The 19,253-nt window shown below is 43.1% G+C and overlaps 1 protein-coding gene across 8 annotated transcripts in view; it reads right to left on the minus strand.

Annotated features, from left to right (window-relative positions):
• Window positions 1–19,253, minus strand: part of cstf2 (cleavage stimulation factor, 3' pre-RNA, subunit 2) — a 28,590-nt gene that overhangs the window by 7,282 nt on the left and 2,055 nt on the right. For 2 of the 8 annotated variants that reach the window (XM_045718135.1, XM_045718137.1), the window contains exons 4-12: window positions 9,346–9,485; window positions 9,165–9,220; window positions 8,361–8,497; window positions 8,106–8,225; window positions 7,770–7,892; window positions 7,040–7,139; window positions 6,659–6,721; window positions 5,779–5,838; window positions 90–189 (exon numbers count right to left, since the gene is read on the minus strand). In XM_045718135.1, the coding sequence (XP_045574091.1) occupies window positions 90–189; window positions 5,779–5,838; window positions 6,659–6,721; window positions 7,040–7,139; window positions 7,770–7,892; window positions 8,106–8,225; window positions 8,361–8,497; window positions 9,165–9,207 (746 nt within the window). In that variant the 5' untranslated portion in view covers window positions 9,208–9,220; window positions 9,346–9,485. The remainder of the gene's footprint in view (window positions 1–89; window positions 190–5,778; window positions 5,839–6,658; window positions 6,722–7,039; window positions 7,140–7,769; window positions 7,893–8,105; window positions 8,226–8,360; window positions 8,498–9,164; window positions 9,221–9,345; window positions 9,486–19,253) is intronic. The other 6 variants (XM_014199756.2, XM_014199761.2, XM_045718136.1 and 3 more) reach the window with 5 other exon arrangements.

The raw sequence follows: 19,253 nt of genomic DNA on the forward strand, positions 1-19,253 counted from the left end.
TCACAGAAATTCAAAAAGGTGCTATAAGAATGCAATTGATTAACTCAATGACGGTAAAACTACACTAACAACGACGGCGCCTCTTTCACCTGGGTTCGATGACCTCTCCTGTGACTGAGAGCAGGGTTCCTCCTCGGGGGTCGTTGGGGCCGTCGCCAAGCAGGCCTCTGGGGGGGATACCACCTGGTCCTAAGGGGGGTATACATCAGTCAGCTATAGACATGTCGGGGACACACCACCTATCACAGAACACAACGTCACTCACTACACCGTAATGCATCCAAAGAACTACAGTTCTAATTCTATGGTCATGTCACTCATCAGACCATGGTGATTTAATTTCCCAATGACTCCCATAGGTCACACAGACAGACACACTAACCACAACACAGTAATGACACAGCTCACCATCACACCACAGACAGGGAGAGGACCGAGGTAAAAACAACAAGGAAGTACCAAAGCGGGAGTTTTATACAAAAGGAGCACGGCATATCTTTGAAAATGTTCTGTTTTCAAGTCGTTTGCCTACTTGCGTCTTGAACGTCTGGTATTGTTGGACCGGTCACGTCAATAGAAGAGGCATGTGTTAGTGACATGAAAAGGCCATGGGTGTTATCATGAAATTGCAAAAACAGCATTAGTCTACAAAAAATAGATTTGTGCTACAATAAATATAGTATTAATCCCATTCCTCGCCATGGAATTTAACAGGTGATTACAATTGAGGTTATTTGTTCATGCGGGCTGCCTTTGGCAATCACTCAAATCACACTTGTATCTTGGGACTATTATTCATATTTGCAGTTGCACCACACTCCTCTATGACATGATAGGGTTTTAGGGCAATGGGTATTTTTAGCCTGAAGTAAACACCCGCACTTCCTTGTATGCAATCCTGCATGACCAGTCAGATTAATAATACATTTCTAAATGACCAAAATTGATTTATTGTAACAGGACATAATTTATGCTCTCATGGTCAAGAGAGTCCATATTAACAAAGGAAACTTAAGGACTGAAGTACAGTAAGATATCAATTTTCAAAAAACTACCATAGAGGCACAAATAAGTTAGAGGAAAAACAAAAAGAAATGGAGGGACTTGATCACGAAAGAGCATGTGTAATATATTATATAAATAAAGAGAAATGGATGGAATATGGGTGGGAAAAAAAATGCACCATTTTTTTTTTTTACAATCTTCAACATAGAAATGCTACCAACAATGTTTTATTGAAACTTGTTACAAATGGAGTCGCGCATGATTCACCGAACAATATTTTGAAAAGAGTAAGTAAAGTACTTTAAGAATATGTTTTCATTTCAGTCCCCTCCATCTCCACTAACCGGAGCTAATTGTATGGATTTTTCCCCTATTAATAACGTAAAATTAACATCTGTACAGAAAGACTCATGTGAAGACCAAATTGCAGAGGAGGAACTTCTTGATGCAATTAAAGCCTTTATGTCCAGGAAAACTCCAGGGCTGGATGGCATACCAGTGGAAGTATACCAAACATTCGTATGCATGTATGTATGCATGCATGCATGTATGTATGTATGTTGCTCAAAAAAATAAATAAAATAAAGGGAACACTTAAACAACAATGTAACTCCAAGTCAATCACACTTCTGTGAAATCAAACTGTCCACTTAGGAAGCAACAGTGATTGACAATAAATTTCACATGCTGTTGTGCAAATGGAATAGACAACAGGTGGAAATTATAGGCAATAAGCAAGACACCCCCAATAAAGGAGTGGTTTTGCAAGTGCAGACCACAGACCACTTCTCAGTTCCTATGCTTCCAGGCTGATGTTTTGGTCACTTTTGAATGCTGGCGGTGCTTTCACTCTAGTGGTAGCATGAGACGGAGTCTACAACCCACACAAGTGGCTCAGGTAGTGCAGCTCATCCAGGATGGCACATCAATGCGAGCTGTGGCTAGAAGGTTTGCTGTGTCTGTCAGCGTAGTGTCCAGAGCATGGAGGCGCTACCAGGAGACAGGCCAGTACATCAGGAGACGTGGAAGAGGCCGTAGGAGGGCAACAACCCAGCAGCAGGACCGCTACCTCCGCCTTTGTGCAAGGAGGAGCAGGAGAAGCACTGCCAGAGCCCTGCAAAATGACCTCCAGCAGGCCACAAATGTGCATGTGTCTGCTCAAACGGTCAGAAACAGACTCCATGAGGGTGGTATGAGGGCTCGACGTCCACAGGTGGGGGTTGTGCTTACAGCCCAACACCGTGCAGGACATTTGGCATTTGCCAGAGAACACCAAGATTGGCAAATTCGCCACTGGCGCCCTGTGCTCTTCACAGATGAAAGCAGGTTCACACTGAGCACGTGACAGACGTGACAGAGTCTGGAGACACCGTGGAGAACGTTCTTCTGCCTGCAACATCCTCCAGCATGACTGGTTTGGCGGTGGGTCAGTCATGGTGTGGGGTTGCATTTCTTTGGGGGGCTGCACAGCCCTCCATGTGCTCGCCAGTGGTAGCCTGACTGCCATTAGGTACCGAGATGAGATCCTCAGACCCCTTGTGAGACCATATGCTGGTGCGGTTGGCCCTGGGTTCCTCCTAATGCAAGACAATGCTAGACCTCATGTGGCTGGAGTGTGTCAGCAGTTCCTGCAAGAGGAAGGCATTGATGCTATGGACTGGCCCGCCCGTTCCCCAGACCTGAATCCAATTGAGCACATCTGGGACATCATGTCTCGCTCCATCCACCAACGCCACGTTGCACCACAGACTGTCCAGGAGTTGGCGGATGCTTTAGTCCAGGTCTGGGAGGAGATCCCTCAGGAGACCATCCGCCACCTCATCAGGAGCATGCCCAGGCGTTGTAGGGAGGTCATACAGGCACGTGGAGGCCACACACACTACTGAGCCTCATTTTGACTTGTTTTAAGGACATTACATCAAAGTTGGATCAGCCTGTAGTGTGGTTTTCCACTTTAATTTTGAGTGTGACTCCAAATCCAGACCTCCATGGGTTGATAAATTGGATTTCCATTGATTATTTTTGTGTGATTTTGTTGTCAGCACATTCAACTATGTAAAGAAAAAAGTATTTAATAAGATGATTTCTTTCATTCAGATCTAGGATGTGTTGTTTAAGTGTTCCCTTTATTTTTTTGAGCAGTATATATACATATACATATACACATACATACACAGAGGACCAATATCAGCATGTTTTAAGCACTCCTATATAAACAGATTATAGGATACGCAACAAGAAGGTTGGATTTCATTATTACTGAAACAGGATCCAAGTGGGGTCTGTGTGTGTATATATAAATATAAGATCCAGTCCATAAAAAAAAAATTGGAGGCCTCTTACACTTCAGTGTTGTGATGCAAAAATTCTAGCTAAATGCTTGGAGCATAGAATACAAAAAAAAGAAGGTTTTGTCAGATATTTTTCATCCTAATCAGACAGGTTTTTTACATGGACGATACATTGGAGATAATATAAGAGAAGTACTGGAAACAATAGAAAACCTGGCCTGGTATTCATAGCGGACTTTGAAAAGGCTTTTGATAAAGTACGACTGAAGTTTATATATAAATGCCTGGAATATTTCAAATTTCTGGAGAATCTCTTATAAAAGGGGTTAAAGTTATGTATAGTAACCCTAGGTGTAAAATAGTAAATAATGGCTACATCTCAGAAAGTTTTAAACTGTCAAGAGGAGTAAAACAAGGTTGTCCATTATCCGCATATCTATTTATTATTGCCATTGAAATGTTAGCTGTTAAAATTAGAGCCAACAATAATATTAAGGGATTAGAAATCCATACGCTGATGATTCATGTTTTCTTTTAAAACCACAATTAGAATCCCTCCACAGCCTCAGAGGATCTAGATAGTTTTTCTAACCTCTGGATTAAAACCACACTATGATAAGTGCACTATATTACATATTTGACGAATAAAAAAATAAAAAAAATGCTACTTTTACATTACTATGTAGTTTACCAATAAAATGGTCTGACAGTGATGTATACATATCCTGAAAGAAAGAAATGATCTCACTCCAATAACGTTTAATAGAAAGTTGGCAAAAATAGATAAGATCTTGCTACCATTGAAAGGAAAATACCTGTCTATTTGTGGAAAATTCCCCAATTAACTCTTTAGTCATATAACAGTTTACCTAATTGCTTATGGTTTTGCCTACAGCTAGTGACATGCTTTTTAAATGATATGAACAACAAACAAAAAAAGATTCACTTTTATTTGGAATGGCAAGCCAGACAAAATTAAAAGGGCCTATTTATATAACGAATATGAATTCGGAGGGCAGAAATGAAATATTAAAGCATTAGCCCTCTCACTAAAGGCATCAGTCATACAAAAGTTATACTTAGTAATTTCATTTAAGAGAAATCCAAAATGGTTAAGTGTCTCACCCATGTTCAAGAATGGCCTTTTTCCCTTTATTCAGATTACAACTGCTCACTTTCGGTTATTTGAAAACGGTATTTGACAGTATTTTGTTTTTTAAATGATAAAATGTCTAAATTTGCTTTATAAGTAGTGCATGACCTCAGGGTGTCAACACATACATTCTAAGTGATTTCAATGGGTCTTTCTCCATTCTTATTGTTTTAGAAAATGTTCAATTTAACCCAAAATAATTGTTGCATTTTCATACATTTCATGCACACATTTGAGAATTTCCACACTGCCATGTTGGGCTGCACGATACGGGAAAACAATCTAAACCTTATTTTGAACCAAATGTTGCAATAGCGATTTGACTTATGATTTAGAGCTAAACACTTGGGTGAAATGTTGGAATCATGGAAATAGAATGACTATTCTAATTCTATAGTTAGAATATGATAGTGGGCACATTGAATAGTGTTGTTTGACATGAAAACAAATGAAAATGCCAGGGAGGAATTAGTGATAGGAACCAAAGTGTTGATAATTGTTTCCTAGGGGACCCTATAATCTTTGGCTACATTGTCTGTTCTCTCTTAGCTACTTCATGTAGCTAACCTATTCATGTATTTCTCTTTTATTTAGAAGGTACTGTTGCACAAACAGCATGCTGATTTAGGTGTACACTGTCACTGGTATTATCAGGCTGTATAACTAATTATGTTTGCTCTAACTCAGTACATTATCTAGCTACCTAGCGATTAGCGGCTAACAAGATTTAGGCCCAACTTGCAAAGAAAAACTGGCAGATGTAAGCAACACAAACTAATAGTGTAATTATAGAATGCTACTGGAAGAATATATGAAGAAGCAAAGTGAAAACAGCATTGTTGCATTGACCATGCAGACTGAATACAAGTGTCTTGCGGTCAAGGAACAACAAATGCGGGGCAGGGCTAGGTCTGTGTGGAAAGCGGCATTGAGAGAGTGAGAGGACTCAAGAAGCAAACTATAAAAATGGACGTTAAACACGGCGTATCACATTTAACAAACCAAACATTCAAATGCCGTTATAGAAGGTGAGGTAAAAACCCAAATCGGTCTACGAATCAATACCGGTATATCGTAAAATACGGTATACTGCCCAGCCCTAACATACATACTTTACCCCAAAAATATGGGGGATTGGAAATGATGCAGACAATTACATTAATAGAAGCAACAATCTATCCGCAATATTAAAGCCAATCCACCACCTGAAATTAAAATATATAAAAAAATAATGTATGCACTCATGAGCCAGCCTATAAACAGCCCTGTTGGCTTGGATGGAGTCTGGGGGAGACAGGCCAGAGCCTGGGGTTAGGGTGTAAGTGATACCTTGAGGCCGCTCGATAGCAGCTTGCCCAGACGATCCTATGGGAGAGTGCTGGAGGTTTCCTGAGCCAGCATTAAGTAAAAAAACAAAAAAACAGGAGACAACTCAGAGAGCAAAGCAGCAACACATAGGAGCGCACCCATCGCATGCCACACTGACAGAGAAGCCTACAGACTTCATAGCAGGAGCTCAGAACACACACAGAAAGCAGCACTACTGACATGGATGGCTGAAGTGGATGAGGTGGCAGAGGTGCGTTTAGTGGTTAAAATGTACATATATATATATATAGATATATATTGCAGATAGAAATGTACTTAAGCATCCCCCCAGAAAATAGTCTCGCTAATCTTTACATAGTTGGACAATCATCAAGCTCCCGAGTGGAGCAGCGGTCTAAGGCACTGCATCTCAGTCCTAAAGGCGTCATGGGAGACACCTTCGAATCCAGGCTGTATCACAACCGGCCGTGATTGGGAGTCCCATTGGGCGGCGCACAATTGGCCCAGCGTCGTCCGGGTTTGGCCGGTGTAGGCCGTCATTTGTAAATAGGAATTTGTTCCTAACTGATTTGCCTAGTTAAATAAAGGTTAAATAAATAAATCCAAAATAAAATCATGTCTGATCTATTAATTTAATTGAAACGCTATGATCTCAGCCACCTGAGTTGGCCCCAAGTCCTGAGGCACATAAACCACTAGTTTCCTCTGCCACCAAGTGTCAACAAAGAGTAATGACATGCACAGGAGGAAAGGAAGACATGAACAGGTAATGGGAAGACTTAACGGGTAAATACTTCAATTGAAGCCCTGGCTAGGAATGGATGGATTGTAATGACATTTAAAAACTAGTTTCATTGGAGACACAGGCATGTTAGATTACCTTGTCCCCTGTCGATAGGAACGGGACCTCCCTGAGGCATTCCTATCGGTGGCAGTATCCCACCTGGGGTGAGATGGCAAGGTGAAGCATAACAGGGGTGCTCCTTTGACTTTTGGATACCAAGAGGCTGTCTATGGGTATGGATGTATGTGTGTGTGTGTGTGTGTGTGTTGGTTATTCTATCCTTGTGGAGACCTAAATTCCCCACAAGGATAGTAAAACAAGGAAAATTCTCCATTGTGGGGACATTTCCCACATCCCCATTAGGACAAAAACTATTTTAAGCTTAGGGGTTAGGTTTAGGTTTAGGAAAATGTATTTTAGGTCCCCACGAGGATAGAACATAAACATGTGTGTGTGAGACAGAAAGGGTCTCTTTACCTGGTGGTCCCACCAGTCCCTGCCCTGGCATGGGCCCAGGTCCTCCACCTACGGGAGGGGGCTGCATCATCTGGGGGGCTCCGTTCATGTGCATGCCCGGCTGACATCCACACACAACCAGACATTAGGACGGGGGAACAGCACACATCATGTAACAATTATTATAATGTACAGTACCAGTCAAAAGTTAACACCTACTCATTCCAGAGTTACTTTATTTGTACTATTTTCTACATTGTTATTCTACAGTGAAGACATCAAAACTATGAAATAACACATATGGAATCATGTAGTAACCAATAAAAAAGTGTTAAACAAATCAAAATATATTTTATATTTGAGATTCTTCAAAGTAGCATTCCAGGTGAAGCTGATTGAGAATGCCATGAGTGTGCAAAGCTGTCATCAAGGCAAAGGGTGACTACTTTGAAGAATCTAAAATAGATTTTGATTTGTTTAACACATGATTCCATGTGTCATTTCATAGTTTTGATGTCCTCACTATTATTCCACAATGTAGAACATACTAAAAACAAAGAAAACCTCTGGAATGAGTAGTTGTGTCTAAACTTTTGACTGGTACTGTAGATCCTAGATTTAGCGTTAGAGATTGTGTAGGTTGATCTCAGATGTAGGAAACTGACAGATGGTCTTAAGTTGATCTAAATCCTAATAAATTAAACGATTAGCTATTAAACGATTAGTTATGTGTCTGCCAAAGTGGATTCACCATTGGCTGTGACTGGGAGACTGGAGCATTGGGCGGTGGAATAGGCTGGTTGGCCACTGGCACTGGTCCAGCTTGACTGTTGGGAACCAATGGCTGCACTGGGGTTTGACGGTGAAGCATTTTCTACAGCAGAGGTCAAACGAGCAGAGGAACATCCAAGTTAAATGTTGACGATTCCCTTGACAACATGTGCAACAATATCTCTGAATGAGTTAATGCTCAAGGTCTATGAAGAAAACAATCTTAACCATTATGCTCTAAAGTCAGTAAGACACCTAACCCCATATCACTGGAGTGCATTTGCACTGACCCAAGTTGCGAGTAACCAGGTCTCACCAAGGCGATCTCAGGGTCTACGATCCTCATGACCACCTGGGCCTGGAGCAAGGCAAAGGCCAGCTGGGGGTTCTGCAACAGCATGTTCCTGGCCTCCTGGGGACTGTTTTGCACACACAGCTGTAGGGGATAATTACAACACAATGGGATTCCAATGAATTTGTCTTTGGATTATCCACAAGTGACTGTCTATAAATGGATGTGATGATATACAATCTCAAAACAAGGAAACTGGAGTCGAAAGAGAGAACTCACCTTCATCTGTTTCATGAGCTCAAACATCTGCTCTGGGGGCAGACTGGCCACAGCTCTGCTTATAGACTCTGGAGCCTCATCTGGCACTATGTTGTCCCCGTAGGGAGACTCAATGATAGGGGCCCCCGTCCCCAAACCTGGGGGAGACAACAGGAGTTATGTCCGAAGAGTTATGCTGAAAGCTTCACTCTACCAATTATTGAGAAGCAGCAAAACATGTCCCAACCCCTTTTCAGATGTTTGTTGTGGTGAATAGTGCACTGCACACGTTCCATTGTGGTTAATCGTGCACTGCAGTGTAGCGGGCCAATAGACCTGCGGGTTCCGACAGAGATCATAACAGTGCGGTCTGCATTTTTTATGCTGCGCTTGGGAGCGGGCGGTCAGACAGAACTTTGGGATGAAAATATTTGTTGTCGTCCCGCAGATTATTTGGAAACTGACATCATCTGCTTTGCATGTGTTAGCCTACCTATTGTATTAAAAGCACATATGTCACATTATTCACACACTCAGAATTCACTGTTTCAAATTAAGTAGCATACCTCTCATCTCCTAGTTGGGCGTGCTAGATCAAGTGCGCCTAGAATGTTTAGTTTCAATGAAATAGAGTAGACAGCTTATGTATGGACGGAGATTGACGTGGCAGTTAACTTTCCAAGGAAATTAAATATGATTTGACTATAGTTTCCTACAATAGCTGGGTTGCCCTCCAATTTGCGACAGATCATTATGAGAATATTTTAAAATCTGCATAAAACAATATCCACGGTTTCCCACCAGAGATGTTTCCATCAAACATACCTTTTGCGGATAAAAAGGCTGCGCATGATGACGTAGTGCACATAAAAACACTTTTGCTGTTAAAAAAAAACAAAAAAACAAGTTAAATGGGTTTCCATCGCATTTTCAACTCTTTTTAAATGTTTTAATGTAACTAGGCAAGTCAGTTAGGAACAAATTCTTATTTAGAATGATGGCCTACCCCGGCCGATGCTGGGCAAATTGTACGCAGCCCTATGGGACTCTCAGTCACGGCCGGATGTGATACAGTCTTGATACGAACCAGGGACTGTAGTGACACCTCTTGCACGGATATGCAGTGCCTTGCGCCACTCAGGAACTCTGGTTGTAACAAAAACGGTAGCATTATACAGCACATTCGTAAAGTATTCAGAACCCTTGACTTAGCACATTTTATGTTACCGCCTTATTCTAAAATTGATTAAAATAGTATCTCCCCTCAATCTACACACAATACCCCATGACAAACGAAAACAGGTTTAGACATTTTTGTAAATGTATTAAAAAAATAAACTGAAATGTCACATTTACATAAGTATTCAGACCCTTTACTCAGTACTTTGTTGAAGCACCTTTCGCAGCGATTACATCCGAGTCTTCTTGGGTATGACGCTACAAGTTTGGCACACCTGTATTTGGGGAGTGTCTCCCATTCTTCTCTGCAGATCCTCTCAAGCTCTGTCAGGTTGGATGGGGAACGTCGCCTCACAGCTATTTTTAGGTCTCTCCAGAGATGTTTGATCGGGTTCAAGTCCGGGCTCTGGCTGGGTCACTTAAGGACATTCAGAGACTTGTCCCGAAGCCACTCGTGTTGTCTTGGCTGTGTGCTTAGGGTCATTGTCCTGTTGGAAGGTGAACCGTCGCCCTGTATGAGGTCCTGAGCGCTCTGGAGCAGGTTTCTATCAAGGATCTCTGTACTTTGCTCCGTTCATCTTTTCCTTGAATATTCTCCCAGTCCCTGCTGCTGAAAAACATCCCCACAGCATGATGCTGCCACCACCATGCTTCACCGTAGGGAAGTGCTGCAGAGATGGGAGAATCTTCAAGAAGGAGAACAATCTCCACAAAAGAACTCTGAAGCTCTGTCAGAGTGACCATCGGGTCCTTGTCACCTCCCTGACCAAGGCCCTTCTCCCCGATTGCTCAGTTTGGCCGGGCAGCCAGCTCTTGGAAGCCTCGACACAATCCTGTCTCGGTGCTCTAAGGACAATCTCAGAACTCATGACGGCGCAGATAGAGGGGTCTATCTCGCTTCTCGTTCTTAGCAAACTTTGCAGTATTTTGTTGTTTTTATGTATTGTTTCTTACATTGTTAGCCCAGAAAATGTTGTGTTATTACATACAGCCGGGAAGAACTATTGCATATCAGAGCGGCGGTAGCTCACCAACACTACCAGCATTACGACCAGGAATGCGACATTCCCGAAGCGGATCATTTGTTCGTGCCATCCAGGGCAATTGAACCGATTCCAGAGGCCAACCCAAAACAACGCTGGTGGAGAAGAGGAATTCAGAGCAGTCTTCTAGTCAGACTTAGGAGGAGCGCACACCACCCACCACTTCAGAGTATATTACTCACCAATGTTCAGTCCATGGATAACAAAGTTGATGAGATCAGGCAATGGTTTCTTTCCAGAGAGACATCAGGGATTGTAACATACCCCGTTTCACGGAAACATGGCTCTCTCGGGATATTCTGTCGGAGTCAGTCTAGCCATCTGGATTCTCAGTTGAACGCGCCGACAGGAATGAACATGCCTCCAGGAAGAAGGCGGGGGTGTATGTTTCATGATTAACGACTCATGGTATAATTGTAATTACATAAAGGAACTCAAGTCCTTTTGTTCACCCGACCAAGAATACCTCACAATCAAATGCCAATCAAATTCTCTTCGGTTATTGTCACAGCCGTGTATTATACACCCCCCCCCTCAAGCTGATACCATGACGGCCCTTGAACTTCACTGGACTTTATGCAAACCATATATACCGAGGCTGCATTTATTGTAGCTGGGGATTTTAAGAAAATTAGGAAACGGCTACCTAAATTCTATCAGCATATCGACTGTAGTACTCACGCTGGAAAAACACCGACCATTGCTACTCCAACTTCTGGGATGCATACAAGGCCTTCCCCCGCCCTCCTTTCGGCAAATCTGACCACGACTCCATTTCTCCTCCTCCCTTCCTATAGGCAGAAACTCAAACAGGATGTACCAGTGCTAAGGACTATTCAACACTGGTCTGACCAATCGAAATCCACGCTTCAAGATTGTTTTGATCACGAGGACTGGGATATGTTCCGGGTAGTTTCCGAGAATACAGACAGTTACTGATTTCATGAAGAAGTGTATAGGGGATGTTGTACCCACCGACTTAAAACCTACCCTAACCAGAAACCGTGGAGAGAAGGCAGCATTCGCACAAAACTGAAACTGCGAACCACCGCATTTAACCACGGCAAGGTGACTGAGAATACAGCAGAACAAACGTAGTAGTCATTCCCATCCGCAAGGCAATCAATCAAGCGAAATGTCAGTATAGAGAAAGTGGAGTAGCAATTCAACGGCTTAGGACACGAGATGTATGTGGCAGGGTCTACAGACAATCACGGACTACAAAAGGAAAACCAGCCACGTTGTGGAAAACGACGCCTTGCTTCCGGACAAGCTAAACACATTCTTTGCCCGCTTTGAGGATAACAGTGCAACCGACACGGCCAGCTACCAAGGACTGTGGGCTCTTCATCTCCGTAGCCGACGTGAGTAAGAGACATTTAAACGTGTTAACCCTCGCAAGGCTGCTGGCCCAGACTGCATCCCTAGCCGCATCCTTAGAGCATGCACAGACCAGCTGGATAGTATGTTTACAGACATATTCAATCTCTCCATATCCCAGGCTGCTGTCCCCACATGCTTCAAGATGGCCACCATTGCTTTCTTGGGTACAGGAACAAAGGTAACTGAACTAAATGACTATCGCCCCGTAGCACTCAATTCTGTCATCATGAAGTGCTTTGAGAGGCTAGTTAAGGATCATATCACCTCCACCTTACCTGTCACCCTAGACCCACTTCAATTTGCTTACCTCCCCAATAGGTCCACAGACAATGCAATCGCCATCACATTGTACAATCCCATCTGGACAAGAGGAATACCCATGTAAGAACGCTGTTCATTGACTACAGCTCAGCATTCAACACCATACTACCCTCCAAGCTCATCATTAAGCTCGAGGCCCTGGGTCTGAACCCCGCCCTGTGCAATTGGGTCCTGGACTTCCTGACAGGCCACCCCCAGGTGGTGAAGGTAGGAAACAACACCTTCACGTCGCTGATCCTCAACACTGGGGCCCCACAAGGGTGCATGCTAAGCCCCCTCCTGTACTCCCTGTTCACCCATGACTGCGCAGCCATGCACGCCTCCAACTCAAATCATCAAGTTTGCAGACGACAACAGTAGTAGGCTTGGTTACCAACAACAATGAGACAGCCTACAGGGAAGAGGCGAGAGGCTCTGGGAGTGTGGTGTCAGGAAAATAACCTCTCACTCAACGTCAACAAAACAAAGGAGATGATTGTGGACTTCAGGAAACAGCAGAGGGAGCACCCCCTATCCACATCAACGGGACCGCAGTGGAGAAGGTGGAAAGCTTCAAGTTCCTCGGCGTACACATCACTGACGATCTGAAATGGTCCACCCACACAGACCGTGCAACAGCGCCTCTACAACCTCAGGAGGCTGAAGAAATTTGGCTTGTCACCTAAAACCCTCAAACCTATACAGATGCACAATTGAGAGCATCCTGTCGGGCAGTATCACCGCCTGGTACAGCAACTGCACCGCCCACAACTGCAGGTCTCTCCAGAGGGTGGTGCGGTTTGCAAAACGCATCACCGGGGGCAAGCTACATGCCCTCCAGGACACCTACAGCACCCGATGTCACAGGAAGGCCAAAAAGATCATCAAGGACAACAACCACCCGAGCCACTGCCTGCTCACCCAGCTGTCATCCAGAAGAAGAGTACAGGTGCATCAAAGCTGGGACCGAGAGGCACGAGCACAGAGAGGCTGCTGCCTACATACAGACTTGAAATCATTGGCCACTTTAAGAAATGTAACACTTTAATAACACTTTAATAATGCCACTAAGAAATGTAACACTTTAATAATGTTTACATACAGTTTAAGTCGGAAGTTTACATACACTTAGTTTGGAGTCATTATAATGTGTTTTTCAACCACTCCACAATTTTGTTATCAAACTATATTTTTGGCAAGTCGATTAGGACATACTTTGTGCATGACACAAGTAATTTTTCCAACAATTGTTTACAGACAGATTATTTCACTATCACAATTCCAGTGGGTCAGAAGTTTACCTACACTAAGTTGACAGTGCCTTTAAACTGCTTGGAAAATTCCAGAAAATTATGACATGGCTTTAGAAGCTCCTGATAGGCTAATTGACAATTTGAGTCAATTGGAGGTGTACCTGTGGACGTATTTCAAGGCCTACCTTCTAACTCACTGCCTCTGTTTTTCTTTTGATTTTCCCACGATGTCAAGCAATCAGCCAAGACCTCAGAAAAGAAATTGTAGACCTCCACAAGTCTGGTTCATATTTGGGAGCAATTTCCAAACGCCTGAAGGTACAATATTCATTTGTACAAACAATAGTACGCAAGTATAAACACCATGGGATCACGCAGCCATCATACCGCTCAGGAATCTCCTAGAGATTAACATACTTTGGTGTGAAAAGTGCAAATCAACCCCAAAACAACAGCAAAGGACCTTGTGAAGACACTGGAGGAAACAGGCACAAATGTATCTATATCCACAGTAAAATTAGTCCTATATTGACATAACCTGAAAGGTCGCTCAGCAAGGAAGAAGCCACTGCTCCAAAACCGCCATAAAAAAGCCAGACTCCAGTTGGCAACTGCACATGGTGACAAAGATCGAACTTTTTGGAGAAATGTCCTCTGGTCTGATGAAACAAAAATAAAACTGTTTGGCCATAATGAGTGTCGTAATATTTGGAGGAAAAAGGGGGAGGCTTGCAATCCGAAGAACACCATCCCAACCGTGAAGCACGGGGGTGGCAACATCATGTTGTGGGGGTGCTTTGCCGCAGGAGGGACTGGTGCACTTCACAAAATAGATGGCATCATGAGGTGGGAAAATTAGGTGGATATATTGAAGCAACATCTCAGACATCAGTCAGGAAGTTAAAGCTTGGTCGCAAATGAGTCTTCCAAATGGACAATGACCCCAAGCATACTTCCAAATATATAATATTTGTTTAACACTTTTTTGGTTACTACATGATTCCATATGTGTTGTTGCACAGTTTATGTCTTCAATTATTCTACAATGTAGAAAATAGTAAAAAGAAAAAAAAATCCCTTGAATGAGTAGTGGTCAACTTTTGACTGGTACTGTACATTTAATAATTGTTACATGATGCATGTGTGCTGTTCCCTGTCCTAATGTCTGTTTTGTGTGTGTGGTCGTCAGCGGGGCATGCACATGAACGGAGCCCCATAGGTGGAGGACCTGGGCCCTTGCCAGGGACCGTTGGGACCACCAGGTAAAGAGACGCTCATTCTCTCTCTCGCACACACGTTATCTTCTATCCTCGTGGGGGACCTAAAATGTATTTTCAGAAATCTAACCCCTCAGCTTAAAATAGCCTTTGTCCTAATGGGGATGTGGGAAATGTCCCACAAGGGAGAATTTTCTTGTTTTACTATCCTTGTGGGGACTTTAGAGAACCACACAACATATCATCGCGTGACTCCAAGTTTACTTCGATATGTTATTCCACCGCCATTTCTCACATAATTTGGGGCTCCCGAGTGGCGCAGCGGTCTAAGGCACTGCATCTCAGTGCAAGAGGTGTCACTACAGTCCCTGGTTCGTATCAAGGCTGTATCATATCCGGTCGTGATTGGGAGTCCCATAGGGCGGCGAATAATTGACACAGCATCGTCCGGGTTTGGCCAGAGTAGGCAATCACTGTAAATAATAATTTGTTCTTAACCGCCTTGCCAAGTAAAAAAAATACAAATAATAATAATAATAACAATAATAAATTTTACAGACACAAAGATCCACTATGTCGAACCAATTATAAAATGTCGGCATTTATAAAATTGTAATTGTTCATCAGCCCGGTCGTAACTTTTTACATGCATCAGGTAATTCATCCGCATGAAAATGGTTGGATGGAAAACATGGTTAGTGTCTGTAAATAAATATTGATGAATGGAAATAAGTGGAGGGCGCTCAACCAACATGAGTTGAAGTGCAATCAAATAATTTTAGAACCAGTGAAAAGGTGCAACACGCACAGGCTACCATGGTGAGCGAGTGTTGCGCCTTTTCATTTTAAATAAATATCGATGACTCATTTGTCTCTGCCTCCAGATCGTCCTCCTAAAAAGGTAGGCTATATCCTATATGCAAAACGTAGCTCAAGACAAAGGTCAATTGTCTGCTCTCATCATTCTTGCTGTTTCAAGTTCAGTAGCCATACCTGCGAGGTCAGGTGCGCGTGTGGTCTCTATTAAATAGAATAGACTATAGCCTATACATGGGCGGAGAACCAAGTGGCAGTTCTTTCCAAGGAAATGTACTTCCTAAATATGATTAGGCTATAGTTTACTACATTGCCTATAAATAAATATTGATCACCCACATTTGTCTCCATCTGAAAATCGTCCCACTCCTAAAAAGGTAGGCTACCCTCAACACGGGGGCCCCTCAGGGATGCGTGGTAAGGCACCTCCTGTATTCCCTGTTCACCCACGACTGTGTCGACGCGCATGAATCTAACGCCATCATTAAGTTTGCAGACGATACCGCAGCGGTAGGCATGATCACCGAAGACGAGACAGCCTATAGGGAGGTGGTCAGAGACCTGGCAGTGTGGTGCCAGAACAACAACCTCCTCCCTCAACGTCAGCAAGACTAAGGAGCTGAGCAGGCCCCCAATTCACATCATGGTAGTGGAGCGAGAGCTTCAAGTTCCTGTGTCCACATCACTAAGGACCTATTCATGGTCCAAACACACCAACAGTCGTGAAGAGGGCACGACAGTACCGCTTACCCCTCAGGAGGCTGAAAAGATGTGTCATGGGCCCTCGGATTCTCAAAATGTTCTACAGCCGCACCAATGAAAGCAGCTTGACTGGATGCATAACCGCTTGCTATGGCAACTGCTTGATATCCGACCGCAAGGCACTACAGAGGATAGCGTGTACAACCCAGTACATCACTAAGTCCCGAGCTCCCTGCCATCCAGGACCTCGATACCAGGCGGTGTCAGGATGGCCCTAAAAATGTTCTAACAGCCACTGAAGTCAGACTGTTCTCTCTGCTACCGCATGGTAAGCAGTACCGGAGAGCCAAGTCTGGGACCAAAAGGATCCTATACAGCTTCTACCGAAAGCCATGAGATTGCTGAACAGTCACTCAAGTGGCTACCTGGACCATTCGCATTGACCCCCTTTTTATTTTAGCACTGACTCTTGCCCTGGCTCTATGCACACTCACTGGACTCTACCACATACGCTGTTGCTGCTGCTACTCTGTTTATTATATATCCTGATTGCCTAGTCACTTTTACCCCTACCTACATGTACATATTACCCCCGCACATTGACTCGGTACTTGTATATAGCCTCATTGTTGTTATATTGTGTTACTCTTTCCTTTATTTCGTGAATAACTTTTTTTTCCATTGGCATTCTTGGGAAAGGGCTTGTAAGGAAGCATTTCACGGTAAAGTCTAAAACCTGTTGTATTTGGCGCATGTGACAAATAAAACTTGATTAGATTTGATTTTGATTTGTAAACCCCCCAAAAAATGTGGCTCAAGAGAAAGTGCAAGTGTCTCCAACTCTGCTCTCTTCAAACTACGTCTAGCCTATTGGCTGATATAGCCTAGTAATACCGATAGCCTTATAAAATAGGCCATGTGAGAATCTCCAAATTTAACCCATTCCATCAGTTATTTTTGCTCATTTTGATATTGAATATAGGGTGAAATATTCCTGGGACCATGGCTGGCAAGTCAGTTCGTCACATACTCTTAAAATAACATTGTGAGACTGCGGTTGGGTTAGGGACCAGTTCTTGCGGTAGCGGGTGGGAGTCGGACATAAAGCCAGCGGGCGTGGTATGAAAAGCTGCGGGTGCGGGCAGGATGAATAAATCAGTCCCACGCACCTCTGCATACTTTCCATTGCCATTAATAGTGCACTGCGGTGCATACTTTACATTGAGTACAGTTACATGCACACACTAATGTAATTGTGGATAGTCAGATTAATAATCCACTTAACAAAAATATAAAACGCAAAAAATATAGACTGTTTGTTCCATGTTTCATGAGCTGGTATAAAAGATTCCAGAAATTTTCCATATGCACAAAAAGCTTATTTCTCAAATATTGTGCACAAATTTGTTTAAATCCCTGTTAGTGAGCATCTCTCCTTTGCCAAGATAATCCATCCACCTGACAGGTGTGGCATATCAAGAAGCTGATTAAAACAGCATGATCATTGCACAGGTGCACCTTGTGCTGGGGGACAATAAAAGGCCACTAAAATGTGCAGTTATGTCATAACACAATGCTACAGATGTCTCAAGTTGAGGGAGTAGGCAATTGGCATGCTGACTGCAGGAATGTCCTCCAGAGCCATTGCCAGAGAATTTAATGTTAATTTCTCTAACATAAGCCATCTCCAAAGCTGTTTTAGAGAATTAGGCAGTAGGTCCAACCGCCCTCACAACCGCCACGTGTATGCAATGTTCCCTCTAAGCTGCACGCGTGTGGCCGCGTACTTACTCCAGAACTGCCGCGCAGGTGAAATGCCATGCAGCGCAGAGACAAGATGTTGAACTTAACTTGGTTCGCCCCATTAGTTTGCACAATATAGAGCAACATTTTTTTCTGTGGTCAAATCAACATTATTACAGGCCCTTTTCAATGCAACAAAAAAAAAAATTACTTTGCAAGATAGTCTGGTTTTGTAGTAGCTCAATGGAGTAGAATTCTATTGGCGTGGACTGGCGTGGGTAGCCCACGAGCGGGCTTTCAATGACCCGCGAGTGAATGCGCTTATCAGAGCGGAGTGCAGAGCCGTGTGTTCACATTTGTTGATATTCTTTGCTAACTAGCGAGTTATTAGCCCAGTTATTGATAAGTATTGGTCAGAAATGGGGAGTTAAGGCTTCCTACAAGAGCACAAAACATGTAGGCTACCTTTCAAGCTGTCTTTGAAAAGCCAGTCAGGTAAAAAGCTTATGTCTTAAAAAGGGGCAGTGCTGTATTTCGAGACACGCTTGAAAATGCAAATACCCCAATAAGCAGAGGGGTAGCCTACATTGTCTAATTCTCTATATGGTAATAATAATACATTGTATTTTGAAAGTGGTTTCTTGCATCATCCAACAATACAATGTACAGTCACCTATTTGGCCCATGATGTTACAGACCAAGTAAAAAAATTATGAATTAATGTCAAGCCCTTCATAATATAAAAAGTTGTAAAAAAAGTCTCATGCAATGTAGGCTTGCATTGAACACCAAAGTCTACTGTAGGCTATATCATAGAAATCAAAAGCTATTTCCATGTGAAAATGTTATGGGATTTTTGCCATTGGTTTTGTTGGTAGGCCTACACTATGCTCAAATAGTCTATTGGCTACTGTCTAAAACTGTAAGGGTACATCCTCAGTGTAGTTGCACAAAATTCTCACAATGTTCATGTTTCTGCTCACAAGACCTAAAATTTGCTCAGTGCCCCAATTTTGTTAGGTAACATTGCGTGTATGGCGAAGCTACGGACAACGAACACAATTGCATTTTACCGAAGGGCAATTTGAATGCACAGAGATACCGTGAAAAGTTGAGGCTCATTGTCGTGCCATTCATCCGCCGCCATCACCTCATGTTTCAGCATAAAAATGCACGGCCCCATGTCGCAAGGATCTGTACACAATTCCTGGAAGCTGAAAATGTTAGTTCTTCCATAGCCTGCATATTCACCAGACATATAACCCATTGAGCATGTTT

The sequence above is a fragment of the Salmo salar genome, chromosome ssa05 (assembly GCF_905237065.1).
Source record: "Salmo salar chromosome ssa05, Ssal_v3.1, whole genome shotgun sequence".
In the NCBI taxonomy this organism is placed as follows: Eukaryota; Metazoa; Chordata; class Actinopteri; order Salmoniformes; family Salmonidae; genus Salmo; species Salmo salar.